The 20,437-nt window shown below is 67.9% G+C and overlaps 3 protein-coding genes across 8 annotated transcripts; 1 reads left to right on the top strand and 2 right to left on the bottom strand.

The window, feature by feature from the left end:
* Positions 1-8: 8 nt before the first annotated feature.
* MMP23B (matrix metallopeptidase 23B) lies at positions 9-2,311 on the bottom strand. Its single transcript, XM_004599530.2, has 8 exons — positions 2,006-2,311; positions 1,620-1,747; positions 1,409-1,548; positions 1,017-1,184; positions 680-844; positions 492-602; positions 285-411; positions 9-195 (listed from the first exon to the last, which is right to left on the bottom strand). Exons 1-8 carry the CDS (start codon positions 2,141-2,143, stop codon positions 18-20), a joined length of 1,155 nt encoding a protein of 384 aa, XP_004599587.2. The 5' UTR covers positions 2,144-2,311; the 3' UTR covers positions 9-17.
* Positions 2,312-2,775: 464 nt separating this feature from the next.
* On the bottom strand, positions 2,776-18,897 carry MIB2 (MIB E3 ubiquitin protein ligase 2). Of its 6 annotated transcripts, XM_058674142.1 has the most exons (19): positions 10,871-11,116; positions 7,523-7,792; positions 7,278-7,449; positions 6,916-7,022; positions 6,651-6,845; positions 6,416-6,558; positions 6,233-6,340; positions 5,622-5,726; positions 5,387-5,549; positions 5,181-5,314; positions 4,948-5,096; positions 4,714-4,870; positions 4,478-4,638; positions 4,116-4,242; positions 3,806-4,036; positions 3,531-3,709; positions 3,287-3,450; positions 3,142-3,207; positions 2,776-3,065 (listed from the first exon to the last, which is right to left on the bottom strand). In XM_058674142.1, exons 2-19 carry the CDS (start codon positions 7,767-7,769, stop codon positions 2,827-2,829), a joined length of 2,847 nt encoding a protein of 948 aa, XP_058530125.1. In that variant the 5' UTR covers positions 7,770-7,792; positions 10,871-11,116; the 3' UTR covers positions 2,776-2,826. The 6 variants fall into 6 exon arrangements, with proteins under 6 accessions (XP_058530125.1, XP_058530096.1, XP_058530117.1 ...); XM_058674113.1 differs by lacking the exon at positions 6,233-6,340 and having other exon boundaries at positions 10,871-11,224; XM_058674134.1 differs by lacking the exons at positions 6,233-6,340; positions 10,871-11,116 and adding an exon at positions 18,801-18,897 and having other exon boundaries at positions 5,181-5,549.
* On the top strand, positions 17,854-19,632 carry FNDC10 (fibronectin type III domain containing 10). The gene has a single exon (XM_058674284.1). The coding sequence runs from the start codon at positions 18,402-18,404 to the stop codon at positions 19,074-19,076; it is 675 nt and encodes a 224-aa protein (XP_058530267.1). The 5' UTR covers positions 17,854-18,401; the 3' UTR covers positions 19,077-19,632.
* Positions 19,633-20,437: the final 805 nt, after the last annotated feature.

Below are 20,437 nucleotides of genomic sequence, written 5' to 3'. Positions count from 1 at the left end.
GTCATCAGGAAAATGCTTTATGGGCCCCGCACGCGCACACGCCAGGAGTAGGTGGTGAGAACACGCTGCCGCTGGCGCACCACGCACGTGTAGGTGCCCTCGTTGATGGCATTGGCCACGATGCTCAGCTGCGCCTCTCCTAGGGTCACGTAGCCGGGATAGGAGAACTCCAGCGGCTCCCGGTCCTTGTACCAGCTGCAAGCAGAGGCCCGGTGGGCAGCGCCTGGCTGCCGGCCCAGCCCCTGCCTGCCCACGCCCACCGCCCGGCCCAGCACCGCACTCACTACACTTTGCCTTTCTTGGAGAGCAGCTTGCGGCCACAGTGAAAAGTCATGTTCCTGCCCTCGGGGACCACCCTGGTCTTGGTCCTGGGGGGCGGCAGGGTGGTGGCTGCCGTGGGCAAGGGGAACGCTGCTCAGGGTGGAGGAAGAGGCAGGGTCACATGTGTGCCCGCCCCGACCCGCCACCCTCCCGCCCGGAGCGCCGGTCACCGTAGCAGAAGTCACAACTGCTGGGGCAGAGCCTCTTCATGAGCCTCTGGCGGGACTCGCAGAAACCCCTGCCAGCCCAGGACGCGCACACGAAGAGCCGGTCCAGGCAGCCTGTGGGTAGGGGCCGACTCAGGGGCCGCCTGATGCCCAGCCAGGCTCCCCTGCCCGGACCTGCGCGGGGCACCCACCATACAGCCGGTGCAGCCCCCACAGCTCATCCTGCGACAACGCGGTCCAGCCACGCAGCGTGGCGTTCAGATGCATAAGCGCACGCCCCTGCTGCGAGTGCATCAGGCCGAGGGCGTGGCCGATCTCGTGGGCCGCCACGTGGACCAGGTCCGTGAGCCACACGCCTGAGAGTGCCGGGGTCAGCACCGCCACCCCGGCCCGGGGCCTCGCGGCAGCCCAGACACAAAAGAATGTTCTGGGCCGACGCTGAGCTGTGTTCCTAGGAATGCAGCCACGGGGGAGGAGGGAGCGACCCACAGCCTCCCCCTTGCCTGCCCGGCCCCCTGACCCCGGCACCTTTCTTCCAGCTGTAGCGTGTAGGGCCCAGCACCCAGTACTCGCTGTCATCGAAGTGGATGCCGCCATGAGGGGGGAAGAAGGCGTGCGCCAGCTCCCCCGTGGGCCCGTCAAAGCAGTGGTGCAGGGCCGACTCCAGGCAGTCGGTGTGGTTGACGGGATAGAAGCCTGCAGGGACAGAGTGCTGAGGCGGGGGTTGAGGTGCCCCAAGCTGGGAAGGGGTGGAAGGGGGCCTCGAGGTGGTGAAAAAGGCCTGAAGTGGGGAGGGAAACCCGAGGTGGGAAGGGGCGCCAAGGTGGAGAGGGGGTGGCAGGAGAGGGGACCCCGAGGCAGGAAGAGGGTCCCGAGGCGGGGAGCGGAAGGGCTCAGGGCAGGCGGCACAGGGCGCGCACCTATGCGCAGGTCGCTGGGTTGCTCGGGGGCGACCTCACGGAAGCTGAAGGGCGACACGTCGCTCCACATGCGGAAGGCGGCGGCCAGTCCCCGCCGCGTGTCGCTGGGGCTCAGCAGGTTCCGCGGGAAGGAGAGGATCCTGGGGATACGGGGCTGGGGTCAGCGGCAGAGCGAGGTCCCCGCACCCCCGCCAGCCGCGCTGCGCCGCACCTGTAGGTGAGGTTGAAGTGGTCCCAGCGCAGCCGGGCCGGCGTCAGCGTGTAGCGGCGCCTGCGGGTCACGGGCGGGGGCCCCGCTCCACGGGCCTGGGTGGTGGCATCCAGCCTGGCGACTTCACCCTTGGCGGGGACAAAACGCGCCAGAGGCGGCGGTGGGCGCGTCCCGCACTCCAGAAACCCACGTGTGGAAAACGGAGGACAGGAAGGAGACGCGCCCGCATCCCTGGTTCCCCACTCCGCACGAGGGACTCCCCGTGAGGAAAAGGCACCGGAGCGGGAGGGGCCTCGCCACTGTCCCGCCGGACACCCCAATTCTTGGGCCCGGCCGACCCGCAGCCACAGGCACCTCGAGGGAACCCCCACCCCCACCCCGCTCACCTGCGCCGCGCTCGGGGCCCCGAGCCAGGCCAGCAGCCCGAGCGCGGGCACGAGGCACAGGGCGCCCCGCACCACTCCGAGCCCGCGGCCCTGGACGCGCCCCGACGCCTCCGAGGGGACGCAGGCCCCACGGCCCATGGCGGACTCGCTGTCGGGTGCAGGGTCGCAGGGGCGGCGCGTGCGGGGCCTGGGCGGTGGGGTGCGCGGGGCGGCGGCGGCTCGGGTTACAGCGGCGGACGGGGCGGCGCCTGCGGGAGCCGGGCGGCTGGGAGCTGGAGCAGCCACGCCGCCAGGCAGCTCGCGCCCCGGGCCCCCCGCGCGATGGGCCTGCGGCCCGGGCTCCGCCCGCTGGGCGGGATGGCCGGGAGGGCTAGCGCAGCAGGGTCGCAGTTGCGGGGACAGTCCCGTGGACTCTGCCCGGTAACAAGGGAGCCACCTTCCCGCCCACCGGGGGCGCCGAGCGAGGCCGGCCGGGGCGCGCAACCCACGGCGGAGGGGGCTGCAGTGAGCAACGTGGCAACGAGTAGGCGGGGGCTGGCGGGACACAGTAGGAGCGAGTAGGGGGTCCGGGGGACAGCGGTGGGCACCCTGAGGTGAGGTTCGATGACGCGGGGGTGGCTGTGCGGGGCGGGGCCGCCTCTGCGGTGCAGCGCAGAGTGCGGGGTCCCGGCCTGGGCGCGGGGCTGCCCCGCCCAAGCGCGGGCTGGGCGGTTCCTGGACGTGATCCCCACCCCCGGGCTGGGCGGCCAAGACAGGCAGGCAGCAGAAGGCAGAGTGCGAACACGCTTTATACAGGGCGGGCGGGTGCGGGGCCGGCGCGGCTACACGAAGATCTGGATGCGGTCGCGGACCGGCTGGCGGCAGATGGGGCAGGCGCTGAGCGCGGCCCCGCAGGGCGCGCACGCGCCATGGCCGCACTGGAACACGAGGCGGATGTGGCTGTCGATGCAGATGGGGCACGTGATGCGCTCCTCCATCTGCCGGTAGCGGCTCTGCAGCTCCTCCACCAGCTGCCGCGGCGCGCCGGGCGTGGGCGCGGGGCCCGCCACCTCCGAGCCGTCTGCGGGGCGGGACAGGGTGTGCGTGAGCGGGGCCGCGGGGCGCCTGCGGGGCGGGTGTGGGCAGGGCCCACCCACCTGCACGCAGCTTCTTGCCGATGAGCGCCTGGCACCGGATGCACTTCTTCATCCTGCGCGCACACTCTGCGGAGCGGGCGCAGCGTTGGAGGGGCGCCCTGCTCAGCCCCCCACCCGCCCGCCCTGCCCGGCCTGCTCTGCTCACCCTCGCACACCGTGCGGTGCTGGCACGGCGTGAAAAGTACCAGCAGCGCCAGCTCAGAGCACACCAGGCACTCAGCGGCCTCGGGCCCCGCGGCGGCTGCCGCGTGCAGGTTCGTCACGGTGCTGGGGGCGCCCTGTGCTGCGCCCCCGCCCGCCTGGCGCTCCCTGCCGTCAGAGCGAGGCTCTTGAAAAGGTCCGAGGGGGGCAGTAGGGGGATCCTACCCCATCCCCGGACCGGGCCTCACCGGCAGCGCTGGGCACAGCCCTGCAGGGCCTTGTACACGCGGCCCTCGGCGGCCAGGTCCAGCGGGCTGCGGCCGCGGTGGTTGGCATAGCTCACGTCCGCGCCCTCCAGCGCCAGGAAGCAGGCGAGGGCCGCGCCCACCGTCAGCTCTTCGGTGCCCGCGAGGCCCGAGGCCTGCAGCTGGGCCACGCACAGGTGGACAGACAGGGTCACGAGGCGGCCGGGGCCCAGGCCGCTGCCCGACCCAGCCTCCCCTGCCAGGGGTATCATCCCCACCCTGGACAGCAGCTGCGAGGGCGCCGGGTCTCCCCCGGCCGCCGCCGCCAGGGGCTGCCGCTGATGGCGCTGCAGGGCCACGTGCAGGGCCGTGTCCCCCTCCTCGTCCTCGGCGTTGACGCTGCAGCCCGCGTCCACCAGCAGCGGCACCAGCCCCACGTGCGCCTGCTGCACGGCCAGGTGCAGCGCCGACTGCAGCTTCCCGTTGCGCGCGTTCACGTCGCAGCGGCCCTGCGGGGGGGGGGGGGGGCACGCGGCTCAGCTCGGCCTGCCAGCCGGGCCCCCCACCCTGCCGCCCGCCACGCCACACCTCGCGGATGAGGATCTGGGCCACGTCGCGGTGGTTGTTGAGCGTGGCCAGGTGCAGCGGCGTGCAGCCGTCCTCCTTCCTGGCGTCCACCAGCTGACGGGCGCGGGCCAGGATCCTCCGCACGGCTCTGCGGGAGCGCGGGGGTCTGCGGGAGGGGCCTGCGGCGCCCCGGGCAGTGGGGGGAACTGTGCACCCACCTCTAGCACACTCAGGATGCAAGCTCGCCCCCCAGCACGGACGGGCCATGGCCAACCCCCATGCACGCCTGGCAGTCACATCCCACCCACCGACTCACAGGATGAGGCCCCCCATGCCGCATGTGGCTAAACCAAGTGCGGGGCCACACCCCTCCACGCACTCACAGTGCGTGGCCCTTCAGCGACGCGTGGTGCAGCAGTGTTAAGCCCTGGCTGTTCTTGGCGGTGACATCAATGCTTGGCACTTCGGTGAGGACCTCCACAATGCTGTTGGCAACGGTGCCCGCCGAGATGGCCACGTGCAGGGGTGTGTCTGCATGCCCATCCTGCAGGCCAGGGGGCAGTCACCCACAGCAACCTGGCCCTCTGGGTCCTGGCCAGACTGTGGGGTGGGCACTCACGGGCAGGTTGATGTCACAGCCGCGCTCACACAGGACTCTCACCACCTCCAGGAAGCCCCTCCTGATGGCCACGTGCAGTGCCGAGCTCCGGCTGCGGTTGAGTACGTTCGGCCCACACCCAGCACTCAGGAGCAGCCGGGCTACATCCGGCTGGTTCCTGCGGGGTCGGGGGGAGTGGGAGGTTCAGGCACTGCTGAGGGACCCTGCCCCTGCCCTGGGGTCCCCAGGCCTTACCCCAGGGCTGCGTAGTGCAGCGCTGTGCTGCCTTCATCATCGGGTAAGTCCACGCTGGCCCTGCCCTGAAGCAGCAGCCGCACCAGCTCCCCCTGGCCCAGGTAGGAAGCCACGTGCAGCGCTGTCCGGCCCTGGTTCTTGGCGTCCACCTGCCCGGGAACAGCACTGTCAGGCCCTGCGCTCGGCCCTGAGCCTGAGCCCGCACATGCCGTGGGGGGTGGGGAAGGCCACACCTGCTCCGGGTGTCTCCGCAGGAGCTCCAGTGCCCGAGCCATGTTGCCCAGGGCCACCTCAGCCACCAGCCTGCCCGGGTGCTCCAGGTCGCCCTTCTGGGCCCGCAGCTTCTCCAGGGCCATGCTCAGGGAGCCTGGGAGCAGGGCCTTGGTGAGTGGTGCTGGGGAGCCCTGCCCCCGCTGCCCCTCACTCCCCACAGGCGCACTTTTGTTGTCCCGTGCAGGTTCGGCTACAGTCAGACTGGCGTCCTCAGCAGGGCGGCAGGCCACCAGGCAGGAGGGGCTGAAGGTCCACCGCTGACCACCCACGGCCACGCGCAGGTTCCCGTCTCCAAACACCTTCACCACTTTCCCGACGCGGCCCAGGGCCTACAGGGAGGCGGGGGTCACGGCAGGCCTCGCCTGGGGGCAGGTGACAGGCAGCAGGGGCCTGGGACTCACGGGGCCCATGTCGTCCGTCCACTCGCCATGCCCCGCCTGCAGCTGCTTCACCGTGTCTAGGTCATCCAGCACGCGCACCACGTCGCCCACCCAGAAGGCGTTGTGCTGCTAACATTGCCGCATGTCAGGGGCGCCGCTCAGCATGGCCAACTGAGCCCTGCGAGGGCCCCCACTAGCATGGCGGCCAGGGCCCCGGGAAGGGCCCCACGGCACAGGCCTGGACCTGACCCCAAACCCAACCTGGAGGCCTGGCTGGGTGGGGGCCATGGGTGACTTGGACAGCTGCATCTACACAGACTGGGAACCTGGGGAGTGGAAAGGCCATGGGGACCCACGGGAGGCGTGGACACTGCTGGGCCATGGGCAGCATGGCTGGGTGCACCCCTTCCGCAGCCACCTGGACCCACGCCGCAGGCTCTCATGCCAATAAGCCTTCCATCCAAGGCCCAGTGCTGACCAGGCCCCTAAGACCCTCCGGCCAGCCCCAGGACGGGGAGCCCTGGCCAAGCTGCTGCTTCACCCTGCTCTGGCCCCTCCACACGCCACCCCCTTCTCCCCACCCAGGGCCAGGCCCACAGAGGGTGCAGGCATGGCTCGCCGGTCCCAGGCACCTTGGTCAGCGCCCCGGGGTGGAAGGTCCAGCGGGTGTCAGGGCTGAACTGCACACACACATCCCAACGGTGGCTGATGCGGTGCACAGCACCCATCTGTCCGATGCGCTGCGGTGGGTCACGGAGGCGGGGCGCCTCCCGGACGGGACGGGGGGGGGCCGGGTGGGCGCGGGCGCCACTCACCTCTGCCATCCTGGGGTTCCAGCCTCCGTGGCCTTCCTGCACGTCCCTCAGCACATCCGTGTCCAGCAGGCACTGGACCTTGTCGCCGTGCTGGAAGGGCCGCCCGTCGGCACTGGTCCTGCGCTGCAGCTCCGCGGGCCGCCCTGGGGTTGGGGCAAGCGAGCAGGCGGCCTCAGGCGGCGGCCCTGCCCACAGGGGGTGTGGGGCAGCCACCCCAGGGGGCCCAGCCCCATACCAAGCCTCGGGAGGTGCTCCTTGTAGTAGAAGCCGCCGGCCGCCTCGCCCACACACCTCAGGTCCACCTTGCCCTTATGGCCCACGCGGTACACGTTGGTCGTGCCGTCAGCCCACGTCACGCTGGCTACGCTGCGGCCAGTCTCCACGTCCCAGCCCCGGATGTCCACCACACGGCCGGGCTTCCCTTCCCCTCCTGCGGAGAGAGCGTCCCCTCAAGCCTCCAGGCGGCGCTGCCCCCCGCCCCCGCCCCGGGCCCCACTCACCATCCTGGGAGCCCCACTCCCAGTCAGGGCCTCGCACTACCTTGGCGCCCTGGAAGATGCCCCTCAGGGGGACTCTCAGGAGGCCCTGACGGGGACTCAGCGTGACACTGCAAAAGAACAGCTCCTGAGCGGGGCGGGGGAGCACCTGCCTGTCCCCACCTGTGCCAGGGCGTGTGCCCAGCACAGCCTCAGGCACTGCCCGGCCTCTGTGCATGCACACCCACTCCAGCCCAGAGGGGGCTCAGCGTGCGGGTGCAGGCCAGCAGCTGGTCCTGCCGGGAGGGCCCAGGAGGCTAGGGGTGCCGGGTGCAGGGGACACGCCCCTGGGCGCCCTCAGCCAGGCCCCTCAGCCCCACACTCACGGGCGCGAGTGGGCGGTCTCGTAGCGCTCGAAGGCGTGGCTGAGGTCGTGTTTGCTGTGCATGTAGCACTGTGTGCAGAGGTCGTAGTCGAAGCAGACCCGGCACTTCCAGCGCATGCCTCGCAGCCCATGCTTCTTGCAACAGTCACAGATGATGTTGGGGTGGCGCACGCCTGCGGGCCAGGGGATGCAGTCCAGCCGTGCCAGGGGCCGGCCCCGCCCCAGCCCGCCCGCCCCCTCACGCACCGATCTGGGCGTTATCATAGAGCAGCAGGTCATAGGCACCCTGGTAACCTGCCCGGTAGTTGGTGCGAGTGCCCTGGTCCCACTGCACCACCACGGTGCGGTCAGGTGTCGAAGGGCTGCCGTGCCGGCCGAGCTCCACCACCGTGCCCACGCCGCCCTCGCCGCCGTCCTGCTGGCCCCACTTCCAGTCCACACCGCGCACCACACGCATGCCCACCTGCACGCCTGCCTGGGGATCCGGATCCATGATGAGCAGTGTGGCTCGGGGCCCTGCGGGCAGAGAGCGAAGGGGTCAGGAGGCCTCAGCCCACAATGCCCACAGGGTCAGACCCCGGCCAAGGCAGGCAACCTGGAAGGGTGCCCAGCCCAAGAGGGGAGGGGCAAGGCCAGCACCCAAGTGGCATCAGCCTGAGCCACCGGACGCTTCACTGGGCAGTTGGCATCGATTCAAGTCCCAGTGGCTCCACTTCCTTCCCGGTGCTCAGGAGCCTGGCCCTGCTCCCTTGTGGGAGACCCCAAGTTGCAGGCTCCCAGCTTCAGCCTGGTCCAGCCACGTGGAGGGTTAGCCTGGGATGGAAGATCTCTAGCCCTGTCTCTAAGCCAACACCAGAGGGCAGAAATGAAGTCCCTGGCCCAGCGGACACTCAGCTGGCCGGCTGTGCATACTCTCAGGACCAGAGCTCCAGAGAAAGGACCAGACGTCCAGGAGACAACCACGCCGGGCACCTGGCCACAGCTGAGCCACCCAGCTGTAGACTGAGGGTGACCTGACCATCCTCCCCAGGGCATGGGCCCCACGGCAGGCAACGTGAAGACAGAACTGATGCTGCAGACAGAGGAGCTTCAGCCCTGGACCACGGGTCAGGCCAGCACATCCTGTAGGTGACGGGAGTGAACCAGGAGAGGCAGAGGCACCAGCACCCTGAGCTGGGCCCTGCCTGTCCCGCAGCATGACACTCAGCACCCCAGCCCCGGCCAGTGTGGGACACTCCAGGCCCAGGGGGACTGCAGCACAGCCCAAGCCCCCCGCTGGGCCAGGGCAAGGCCCACACGAGGACCCGAGCCCGTGGAGGCCAGCGTCCACTACAGAGACCTCTCAGCCGGCCTCTGCTCCCCGCTTGGCGCCCAGGTCCACCAGGACTGCCACAGAAGCCAGCAGGGGCTTTAGCAGCAAGACCCTGACCCTGTCTGGGGCCCCAGAGGTCCCCACGGAGTCCCGGGACTCTGCCTTCCCATCGCCTCCTGCAGCCGGGGCCTCATCTTCCGCGTCATGCGCTCTCACAGGCATCAGACATCCATGGTGCTGCCGCCTCCACACAGGCCTGGCACCCGCCACTGCTTGGGGCGACCCATGCAAGCTGTTTCCCCTCGGGGGGGAACAGTGAGGGAAAGCAGCAGCTGGTGTCCCGAGACGGCCAGCAGACCCCCCAGGTGCTGCAGGACCGTGACCCCAGCAGGTCGTCCCCCAGGTGCTGAAGGGCAGTGACCCTGGCAGGCCCCCGAGAGGCTGAGGGGCCGTGACCCCAGCAGGCCCACCCAAAGGCATGGGCTCCTGACCACTGCACAGGGCCTGTCTGTCCCTGGGTCACAAGACGGGGGTTGTGGGGCTTGCCCTTGGCCGTCCCTGTAGTCACCCACGTGCCAGGCCCCAGCTCTCATCCCAAGTGCACACAGGGACTTGGTTTGGTGGCCGAAGCTTCATGGCCCCTCCTCTTACTCCTAGCCCCGCCAGGCCAAGCAGCCTCAGTATCCATGCTGGAGAGCTACGGCCACCGCCCCTGCTGCCCAGGGCCTCCTGGTAGCCGGCTCCTGCCCATGCAGACGGTGGCCAGCGGGCAGAGTGGTGGCCCAGCACAGTGAGGCCTAGGCTGCTGGCACTTCTGGGCCCCCAGCAGCAGCTCACTGCAAGGCAACACCAGGGCAGGGCCTCCCTGCCTGGTGCCTGGCAGGAGCCACAGCAGGGCAGGGCAGTGGTCCAGCCGGCAACTGCACACACCACGAGCCAGCACTGTGGGCACTGTGGCCAGGGGCCACACCGCACACCTGCTGACCCACAGCCCCTCTGGGTGCTTTCCAACGAGCTGGAAGTGCCCTAACCTGCTGAGGGTGAGGGACATGGGGCCGCCTGACCCCAGCTGCCCACAGCCGGCATGACTGTCCAGCCCTGGTGGGCACTCTGCGGCCCCTCCCTACCCCTCTCCTACAGGCCACCTGTGCACCCCTTGAGGGCCCTGAGGGGGGAGGAACCCAGTGCACTGGCACCCCACACCCCTCCCACGGGGGCCAGGGCTGGGAGCAGAGCCCCGTTCAGCCCTGTACGGCCCACCTTGGCCAGGTGCCTACCACTGTGGAGCCAGGCAGGAACGTGGCCACCAGCCCCATAGCGCCTGGACTCCACATTGGGGGCTCCTTCCAGAGGGGGCGTCCTCGCCACAGGATCACTGCCCTGCCTGCCCACCCCGCATCTGGGGAGGGAGGGTTCTAGCATGGGTTCCTGACCACTGCACAGGGCCTGTCTGTCCCTGGGTCACAAGACGGGGGTTGTGGGGCTTGCCCTTGGCCGTCCCTGTAGTCACTGTCCCCTCCAGCCCCAGGACGCTGGGTCAGAAGGCTTGGGCCTACTCCACCAGCCATGCAAGTCCCAGAGACAGGCTGGGGGGCCCAAGGCACGAGGCTGGCCACACACTGACCTCAGGCGAGTCCCTCCTGCCACGGGTAGCAGCGGGGACCCCTCTCCCCAATTCCCAGCCAGTGGGAGGCCTGTGAGCTGCCCTGTCTGCCTGCAATACGCCCACGAGGAGGGGTGCGTGCCAGGGCAGACTTCCAGCAGGGAGCAGGTGCCCAGTGTGCCCGATGTCCCCACAACCTGACAAGGGGTCACCAGCCACCTCCCCGACACCCCTACCCCGGGCGATTGTGGGCGAGTGTAAGGGCCTCGGCCAGGGCTCCCCTGGAACAGCTGTCACAGCATTGTGGCCACCCCGGGCCCTGGGCCGGGCAGCCTGAGGCATGCCCAGGCCGGGGGTTTGAGGGCACAGGGCTCAGGTGGGGCGGGGGTTCCTGGAAAAGCCCCCTCGGCAGAGGCGGCTAGGGGGTAGTGGACAAGGGCACCTGCGGCCACGCCCAGGGAGGGTCGGGCTGGGCCCTCTGCAGCCCACTGCCCGGACCTGACCTTGGGTGGGCACTGCGGCCAGGGACCCGTCCGAGGGCAGCGCCTGCGGGGGCCAGCAGCGCGCACTCGCCACATCCCTCCGACCCGTCCCCGGGGCTGCGCTCGGCCACCGAGGGTGCCCATCACGCCCCCGCCCGCGCGCGAACCCCCGGGTCGCCAAGGCGACAGGAGCTCACCGGGCCGGGCAGTGCCAGCCTGTGACGAGGGCAGAGCCGAGACGCAGCGAGCCGCGTCGGCCCCGGTCGCGCAGCGCGCGCCGCCCCGGCGCTGGCCCGCAGCTCCCGCGCTGCCCGTGAGGCCGGGGCCCCGGGGCCCTGCGGAGGCGGACAGCCGGGCGCGCGGCGGCCACTGCAGGCCGCCCGGCGCCCGCGGCCTGCCGGGACTTGTAGTCCGCAGGCGCCCGGGAGCAGCAGGCGGGGCGACGCCCGCCGGGAGGGGCGGGAAGGAGGCCCCGCAGCCCGGCTCGGCTCCGGCGGGCGCGACCAGCCCCGGCGGGCGGCGGCGACGCGCGGCCGCACGCCTCCCGCGCGCCTGTGCAATGGCCATCCCCGGGATGCATCCCGTTGCCGTGGAGACGGAGGCCCGGAGTGACGTCCGGCTGGCGCAGTGGGCGGGACTTCGAGGATGCGCCGACCGGACGTCACGTCCAGCCCCACTCGTCCCGGCGGTTTTCTTTGCCAAGCGTTTGAGAGGGGAGCCGAGACGGGCGCCCCCGCCGCGCGCCCGGACGCCCACGAGCCCCCGGGCGCTGCCCCTCGGCCGCACGGGACGTGGCTGCCCAGGGAGCCGCCGTGCGTCCACGCGCCGAGCTCCAGCTGCCCCGACACTGGGCGCGACGTCAGAGTCCCTGCAGCCGGGCCAGGGCAGGCCGAGCGGAGGCCCGGGCTCCACCGCCGTCCAGCCCTGCGGATGCACCCGGAGGCGGCGGGTGAAGAAGGCCAGGACCTGGCCACCCGCGGGCGGAGGGAGCCCCAGCTGGTCCGGCGCAGACCCCTGTGCCCCAAGGCAGTGCGCAGACGCGGTGCTGACTGGCAGGCGGGTGGGCGCCACCGCTGGCTCACAGTGCAGGGGTCCCCGACACCCCTACCCCAGGCGAACAGCAAGTAACACCCTCCCAGGGCCCACGCGGCACGAGGCCGGGGTCAGGGGCCAGGAATTCTCACTGGGAACCGGGCCTGCTGTGTCAGGCACGCGCCCTCCACGTGCTGTGGGCACACACCCCCCAGGAGGACGCACACACTGCGAGGAGGAGGCGCAAACCACCCCCATCCTCGCGCTCCCTACCCCACCCTCAGCACCTACTCCACCCTCGTCACCCCCACCTCATTGGGGTCCGGCAGGGGGCGCTCGGGACAGTTCCTGCTCAGGATTTGGGGTCAATGAAAAGTCCAGCAGTGGGCTCAGTGTGGTAACCTGGCGGCCAAAATCCTCGCCTTGCACGCACAGGGATTGTGTCCCGGCTACTCCGCGTCCCATCCAGCGCCCTGCCTGTGGCCTGGGAAAGCAGTGGAGGACGGTCCAAAGCCTTGAGACCTGCACCTGCGTGGGGCTCCTGGCTTCTGGCTCCGGATCCGCTCAGCCCGGGCCCTGGCAGCCACTTGGGGAGGGAATCGGTAGACAAGACCTTCCTCTCTGTCCCTCCTCTCTTGTACACCTGACTTTCCAATCAAAATAAATATTAAAAAAAAAAAGTCCAGCAGTGACGTCAGTTGGGGAGATTGGAAATTCCTGGTTCCAGCTGGGAGGTGGGGAGGTGTCCACGGGAGACGTGCAGGGGGCAGCCCAGGGGCCCAGTACAGGGGGAGGAGGGCTCTGTTGTCCCTTTCCTGTCCCCCAGCTGACAAGGCCAGCACGTTCTTTGGCTTATGCGATTCCTGAGGTAAACGTATTTCTGTTCTTCTGTTGCAAGGGCGGACCGTCCACGGGGTCTTCCACTCCACAATCAGCACAGCCAGGGCCCACGCAGGCATGGCGTCCGTGGGGAGCTGGGTGGGGAGGGGCCTGCTGCCCCGTTGTGGGATGTGGCGTCCCAGGCCATAAGCCCCCCTCACCAAGCACTCAGCAGATCCAGGAATATTGCAGGGTTGGTGGGCACTGATGTGCCCATGCTGGTCCATGCCACGTCACGTCTCCTTTGGGTTGGGCACCACAGCATGGTGAGTTACGCTCCTGCCTATGGCACCAGCGTCCCATGGGGTGTCAAGTCTGGCTGTTCCACTCCCCATCCAGCTCTGCTCCGGCCAGCAGAGCCAGTAACGTGGACACGGGGAGGGTCTGGGGATGAGGCACCGACAGGAGACCAGTGATGGTGGAAGTCTCTGCCAAGTCTCTGTTGCTCCTTCACCTCTCCTTATATACTCCTCCCCCACATCCTCATTTAGCAGGATATTGGATACAGATGAGTCCAATTAGTCTAGGTGTTTTTAGCCACAAGCCCAGTTCCTGTTCCTGCCCACAACACAGCTCGTGCCTGTGGCCTGGGAAAGCAGAGGAGGATGGCCCCAAGCCTTGTCACCCCCATCCCACCATTGGCTGCAGCCGCGTGGGGACCCTGAAGGAGTTCCTGGCTCCTGACTTCTGGTTTGGATCAGCTCAGCTCCATCTGTTGCAGCCACTTGGGGAGCAAGATGGAAGATCTTTCTCTGTCTTTGCTTCTCTCTGTAAACTTTCCTTTCCAACAAAAATAAACAAATATATATGTATATAACTTTTTAATGGAAAACACTGGTGCAGACACCCTGTGCCCTCGGTGAACAGGAGGCCTGGGGTGAGGGCCTCTGTAAAGTAGGAGACAGACTGAGGGAATGGGCTGAGGGGACGAGGTGAGGACCTCTGTAGAGTGAGGAGACAGACTGAGGGGACGGGGTGAGGGGACGGGGTGAGGGGACGAGGTGAGGACCTCTGTAGAGTGAGGAGACAGACTGAGGGGACGGGGTGAGGGGACGGGGTGAGGGGACGGGGTGAGGGGACGGGGTGAGGACCTCTGTAGAGTGAGGAGACAGACTGAGGGGACGGGGTGAGGGGATGGGGTGAGGGGACGGGGTGAGGACCTCTGTAGAGTGAGGAGACAGACTGAGGGGATGGGGTGAGGGGATGGGGTGAGGGGACGGGGTGAGGACCTCTGTAGAGTGAGGAGACAGACTGAGGGGACGGGGTGAGGGGACGGGGTGAGGGGGATGGGGTGAGGGGACCTCTGTAGAGTGAGGAGACAGACTGAGGGGACGGGGTGAGGGGACCTCTGTAGAGTGAGGAGACAGACTGAGAGAATGGGGTGAGGGGACGGGGTGAGGGGACGGGGTGAGGACCTCTGTAGAGTGAGGAGACAGACTGAGGGGACGGGGTGAGGGGACGGGGTGAGGACCTCTGTAGAGTGAGGAGACAGACTGAGGGGACGGGGTGAGGGGATGGGGTGAGGGGACCTCTGTAGAGTGAGGAGACAGACTGAGGGGATGGGGTGAGGGGACGGGGTGAGGGGACGGGGTGAGGGGACAGGGTGAGGACCTCTGTAGAGTGAGGAGACAGACTGAGGGGACGGGGTGAGGGGATGGGGTGAGGGGACCTCTGTAGAGTGAGGAGACAGACAGGGGACGGGGTGAGGGGACGGGGTGAGGGGACGGGGTGAGGACCTCTGTAGAGTGAGGAGACAGACTGAGGGGACGGGGTGAGGGGACGGGGTGAGGGGATGGGTGAGGGGACCTCTGTAGAGTGAGGAGACTGAGGGAATGGGGTGAGGGGACGGGGTGAGGGGACGGGGTGAGGGGACGGGGTGAGGGGGATGGGGTGAGGGGACCTCTGTAGAGTGAGGAGACAGACTGAGGGGATGGGGTGAGGGGGACGGGGTGAGGGGATGGGGTGAGGGGACCTCTGTAGAGTGAGGAGACAGACTGAGAGAATGGGGTGAGGGGACGGGGTGAGGGGATGGGGTGAGGGGACCTATGTAGAGTGAGGAGACAGACTGAGGGGATGGGGTGAGGGGACCTCTGTAGAGTGAGGAGACAGACTGAGGGGATGGGGTGAGGGGGACGGGGTGAGGGGACGGGGTGAGGGGACGGGATGAGGGGACGGGGTGAGGGGACGGGGTGAGGGGACAGGGTGAGGGACGAGGTAAGGGCATGAAGAGAGGGGCACAGCTGGGATGGGATGCAGCGAGGGTAACGGTCATGACAGGGACAGCAGGACCTTACTCCAAGGAGATCGAGTGCGGCCCAACAGCCCAGGAAACCCCAGTGAACCTGCCCTGCACCAGGTCCTGCTGGGGGGCTCACAGGAACACATGGGACACACAGGACCGGGGACACACTCCACGTGGGACACACTCCCAGTTAGCTGGAAGGAAAGTGGAGCAACCAGAATACGAACTGGCACCCATATGGGATCCCACTGTATGCAAGCTGACAACTTTAGTCACTTAGGCTACTGCACCAGGTCCAAAATAAAGCTTTTTAAAAAAAGAATGGACACAAATGGGTAGATCCATGGGTACTGTCACCTGGACAGGTCCCTGTGTGTAGAGGCAAGGATGGGATGGGGTGGGCAGCGCCTCCAAGAGGGGAGTCCCCAGCAGGGGGCACGGGCTGCAGCAGGCAAGCACCCAAGCTGAGGTGCGTAGGACCACCGGCCATGAAAGCTTCTAGGATGCCCCTCCTTGTTGATTTCTTTAAAACTGCCTCTGAGGGCCCGGCACAGTAACCTAGCAGCTAAAGTCCTCGCCCTGAACGTGCCAGGATCCCATATGGGTGATCTCATATGGTTCTAACCCAGGCAGTCTGCTTCCCATCCAACTCCCTGCCTGTGGCCTGGGAAAGCAGTCAAGGACAGCCCAAAGCCTTGGGACTCTGCATCCACATGGGAGACCCAGAAGAACTCCTGGCTCCTGGCTTCAGATCGGCTCAGCTCCAGCTGTTGCGGTCACTTAGGGAGTGAATCATTGGATGGAAGATCTTCCTCTCTGTCACTCCTCCTATCTGTATATCTGACATTGCAATAAAAATAAATCTTTAAAAAAATTGCACCAAGATACAAGAGATCTTATGTCCGTTGGTGCACTCCCCAAACGCCGCACCAGCAGGCAAGGCCCAGGTGCAGAGCTGGAACCAGCCTGGTGTTTTGGGGTGTAGGGGTGCAGGCCATCTGTTGTTCCTGTCACAACAGGAAGTGAGGTGCTCGTGTCACTCCTGAGGAAGTGGGCACTGGGCTCCTCCTCACAGCCATGGCATAAACGGTGTTTCTTTGGGTGGGTGGGGGGGGCAAAAGATGAGATGTGATGGGCCCGGTGCCATGGCCTAGCAGCTAAAGTTCTTGCTTTGAACGCACCAGGATCCCATATGGGCACCTGTTCTAATCCCGGCAGCTCCACTTCCCATCCAGCTCCCTGCTTGTGGCCTGGGAAAGCAGTCAAGGACGGCCCAGAGCCTTGGGATCCTGCACCTGCGTGGGAGACCCAGAAGAGCTCCTGGCTCCCGGCTTCAGATCGGTGCAGCACAGGCCGTTGCAGTCACTTGGGGAGTGAATCATTGGACGGAAGATCTTCCTTTGTCTCTCCTCCTCTCTGTATACCTGATTTTCCACAAAAATAAATAAATCTTAAAAGAAAACACGAGATGTGAGTCCCAGCTCACACCCCCAGAACGCCTGCGGTGCCTCGGTCAGGAGCGCAGACCACCTGGCGTCCCAGGAATCAGAAGTGCAGGGTCCATGCAGTGAGAGTGGAAAGCTGGGGCCACAGCCAGGGGCGTGGCAACAGGGACCACCCCTTCATCCCATGATCTTCAGTGCGGACTCCAGATTAAGGGTTTCGGTCTGACAAGACAGGCCTGGTCACCTATCTATCCCTGTGCATGGAGAGCCTGCCCCACTCAGCACCCCTTCTGGGTCTGTAACCTGTGAAGGGAAGTGGACGTGTCGGTGAGATGGACGTGTCACTGGGAGGTTGGGCAGAGGTCTGTTGTGGAGAGCAGAGAGCCAAGCGTAGGCCACGAGGAGGGGCTTTATTGCCCAAGCTTGGTGACAGCGGCCGCCGTTACCCTCAGGAGCCACTGCGACCCGGGCAGAAGTCAAGGGTTTTACCCTCTCATCGTTGAATCCATTTGAGAGCCGTTCAGAACAAAGATTCCCGTGCAGGGGCAGGAAGGGAGCTGCTGGAGCCTGTAGCTAACTAACCTGACCTAGCACACCAGGAGGCAGGAGGGCCAGGTGCACACCACCTGCTCCTCAGCCGTCTCCACCCTATCAACTAACCCAAAGGTGCGGGAGGCGGCAGGAAGGGCAGAGCTGGGCGGCACTCTGTTCGCTGGCCATCAACCTGACTAGTGGGTGCTAGCCATCAACCAGTGCACCTCATCATGGTGGTCACACCGCAGCCCAGGCTGTGGAGGCCAAGCAATGGCTCCATGCCTCAGGGGCCCTGGGGGGAAGTGGGGGCTGCTGGTGTGGGCCCCTTGTGCCTGATTCATGGCACTTGGTGTGACAACGACGTCCTAGACCGGCTCTGACATGGCGGTGCTGGGCTCTGGGAGCAGAGTCGGCCCACCCAGGGGTGCGGCTGCCAAGACCTCCGGGAACTCTGGTGGACGACCTACCCCCACCCTGCAGCCACTGCACTCGTGGGCAGCTGGGGCACAGCCTCCCCCACCCTCCCGAGCTGTGGGCAGAGGATGTGCCAGGTGAGAGTAGGACAGCAGCACCCCCAAGCTGGGGGTCAGAGGGTGGCAGGTGCCCCAGGTTTCCACAGGGTCGTCCTGCAGCCCTGGCAGGGCAGGCCCCGGGTCCGCAGTCCCTACAGCAAGCCAGGGCTTGTGGCACTGCAGCCCAGGCACTGCAGGTGGAAGGCTCAACTCCGAGCCTCTCCTCCAGGCCTTCCCCACCAGGACCCAGGCAGAGGGGACCTCCGGGATGGGTGCGGGACGGGGGGTGGGGCTGGCCCTTGGATTCCCGCTGGGCAAAGCTCCTGGGACCTGGTGCCAACACAGGGTCGTGCAGGGCAGCCAGGAGCTGGGCGTAGCTGGGCGTGCATGTGGGCACACGGCTGCCTGGAGGCGAAGAACCAGGAGCTCCGGGAGCATCCCCGCCCCAACACCCAGGGGCTTCGCTCTGCTTCAGTTGGCCAAGCTGGGAGCGGGGCGGATTAAGATGCCAGCATCCTGCGGGATCCTTCCCCTCCGCGTAGCGGTGCAGCCGCCTCCTCAGGGCTTCCCTGGGGCCCACGCGAGCGGGGCAATGCAGGAACGGCTCTCCGCAGCAAAGCCCCTCTGTGGTGGGCGGAGACCCTGCGTGGAGTGGGCGTGCCCACCCCATCAAGCACCAAAAGTTTCTGTCACCGTCCCCGGCCGGCGAGACCCTTCCCATGCCGGTCCCTATCGTGGACGCGGGACAGATCCTGGCAAGGCACCGGGTCCCCCGCTGGCGTAGCACGGGACATCTGCCGAGCCGTGCAGCGGGGACCCCCGCTCGGGGCCGCTCTTGGGACTCCCTCGCGCGCCCCCACGGCGAGGCAGCGGGGGGTCCCCGCCCACGCGGCGCGCCGCGGCCCGGTGAGGGTTAACGGGGGCGGGGCCGAGCGAGTGCGCGCGGGGCGCGGGGCGGGCCGGAGCGGGCGGCGGCGGAGGGCGCGGTGCGCCGGGCAGCGGCGGCGGCGCGGCCCGCGTGACCCACGCTGCGCCCCGTGCGCTCGCGAGTCCGCGCCCCGCGCCCGGCCGGCCCACCCGCAGGATGCGCGCCCCGCCGCTGCTGCTGCTGCTGGCTGTCTGCGCGCCGCCGCCTTGCGACGCGGCCGCCCCGACGCCGCCGGGCTGGGAACCGGCCGCAGACGCGCCCTGGTGCCCCTACAAGGTGCTGCCCGAGGGCCCGGAGGCGGGCGGCGGACGCCTGTGCTTCCGCAGCCCCGCGCGCGGCTTCGGCTGCCTGGCGCCGGCCTGCGCGGTGCACGCCTCGGCCGGCGGCTCGCTGCGCGCCAGCGTCCTGCGCAACGGCACGGTGCTGCTGCAGTGGCGCCTGGCACCGGCTGAGGCGCGCCGCGTGCGCGCCTTCGCTCTCAACTGCTCGTGGCGCGGCGCCTACACGCGCTTCCCGTGCGATCGCGTGCTGCTCGGCGCGTCCTGTCGCGACTACCTGCTGACCGACGTGCACGACAGCGTGCGCTACCGTCTGTGCCTGCAGCCGCTGCCCCTGCGCGCCGCCCCCGCCGCCGCCGCTGTCCCGGAACCCGCCGAGTGCGTGGAGTTCACCGCCGAGCCGGCCGCCATGCAGGAGATCGTGGTGGCCATGACGGCGGTGGGCGGCTCCATCTGCGTCATGCTGGTGGTCATCTGTCTGCTGGTAGCCTACATCACCGAGAACCTCATGCGCCCTGCCTTCGGGCGCCCTGGGCTACGCGGGCAGCCGTGAGGTGCCAGGCGGCCCGCCTGCCCGTGCACGCTGCACCTGAGACCCCAAGCCCTCGGCTCGCGCCACCCTTCCCCATTCCTGCCCCCTCCCCTTAAGATCCCTGCGGGGAGAGGAGGGGCGACCTCCTCCCTGCACCAGGACCCTAACAGCATCCAATGCGCTTCCCAGCTGGCGCCTGTGCCTGCCCCTACTCCGACTGGGGACTGCCTGCTGGGCCTGGACTGCAGGTGCCAGCTCTGCCGCATGCAGGAGCCCCTCTCCCCTTCTCCAGAGGCCTTTCTTGGGCCAGCCAGGACGCGTGGCCTTTTCCAGCAAGAGCCATCCCCGCCCCCCCCCCCCCCCGAAATCAGCGAGTGCCCTGCCCAGCCATCGCAAGTTGAGTTTGTCTGGGGCCAGGTGGACATCTGCTTGGTCGCTGTCCTTCCTGCCGGGTTGGGGTCAGTTTGTGCCTTAGTCTCTCAGGCCCCAGCAGAGCTGGCCACTGGCCTGCTGTCCTGGGGGTGTCTGTGGCCCTGAGACTGGCCAGCCTCCCCGGCCACGTCTTCCTGAGCAGGTGACTGACTTCTGCCCACCACCCCAGGGAGTGTCCTCTGACCCCGTGGCCAGCTCTTGCTGCCTCTGTGGGAGCCGGAGCAGGTGGCTGCAGCCAACCTTGAAGCCAGAGGGTGGAAAGGTAGCTGCTTGGTCTCGCCCATGGCCATTGCACCAAGGCCTGCAAGTCCCAGCCTCAGCCCGGCCTGGCGACTCCAGTGGCCGTGATGGACAGCACTGCCCAACCCTTTCCGTGCTCAGAGGTTGGTGTGGGGACCTGGTACCAGCGATGGGCCTGCACCACCCACCACGGATGGAGGCTGACCACACCCTAATCTGGGCAGCTTTGAGCCACAGCCAGCAGGGGGAGGGGGACTGGGACAGCACCTCCCGGCTTCTGGAGCTGACCCCCACACACTAAGAAGGCCGCGGCCCTGGGCCCTGGCCGGAGCCTGTGGTGCCCACGCCCTACCTCTCGTTTCCGCTCTGCCTGCCCCCGCGTGGCGTCGGTGTCTAAATGCCCAACATTCTCACACCAGAAACACAGTCTTGTGTGTTTATTGGGTGGGGATAGGGGCGAAGGCAGGCTCCTCCAGGGCTCCGGCACCCGTCCCCGGCCTCCGGGGAAGCAGCTGTTGGTGGGTGGTGGTAGTGCCTGCTGGCCCTGGAACCAGCCCATTCTTGCCAGGGAGCCAGTGGAGCTGTGACAAGCAGCAGTCCTGGGACTCTGGAGGGCCCTGCTGGCCTTCCCTGCAGCACTGCAGGCCTGCGCGTGCCCCCTCCACCCGGTCCACCGGTCCCGCCCTCAAGACACCCTGAGGAAGCAGGGA

The sequence above is a fragment of the Ochotona princeps genome, chromosome 2, assembly GCF_030435755.1.
Source record: "Ochotona princeps isolate mOchPri1 chromosome 2, mOchPri1.hap1, whole genome shotgun sequence".
NCBI lineage: Eukaryota > Metazoa > Chordata > Mammalia > Lagomorpha > Ochotonidae > Ochotona > Ochotona princeps.
This window is presented reverse-complemented; position numbering and strand designations above follow the sequence as displayed.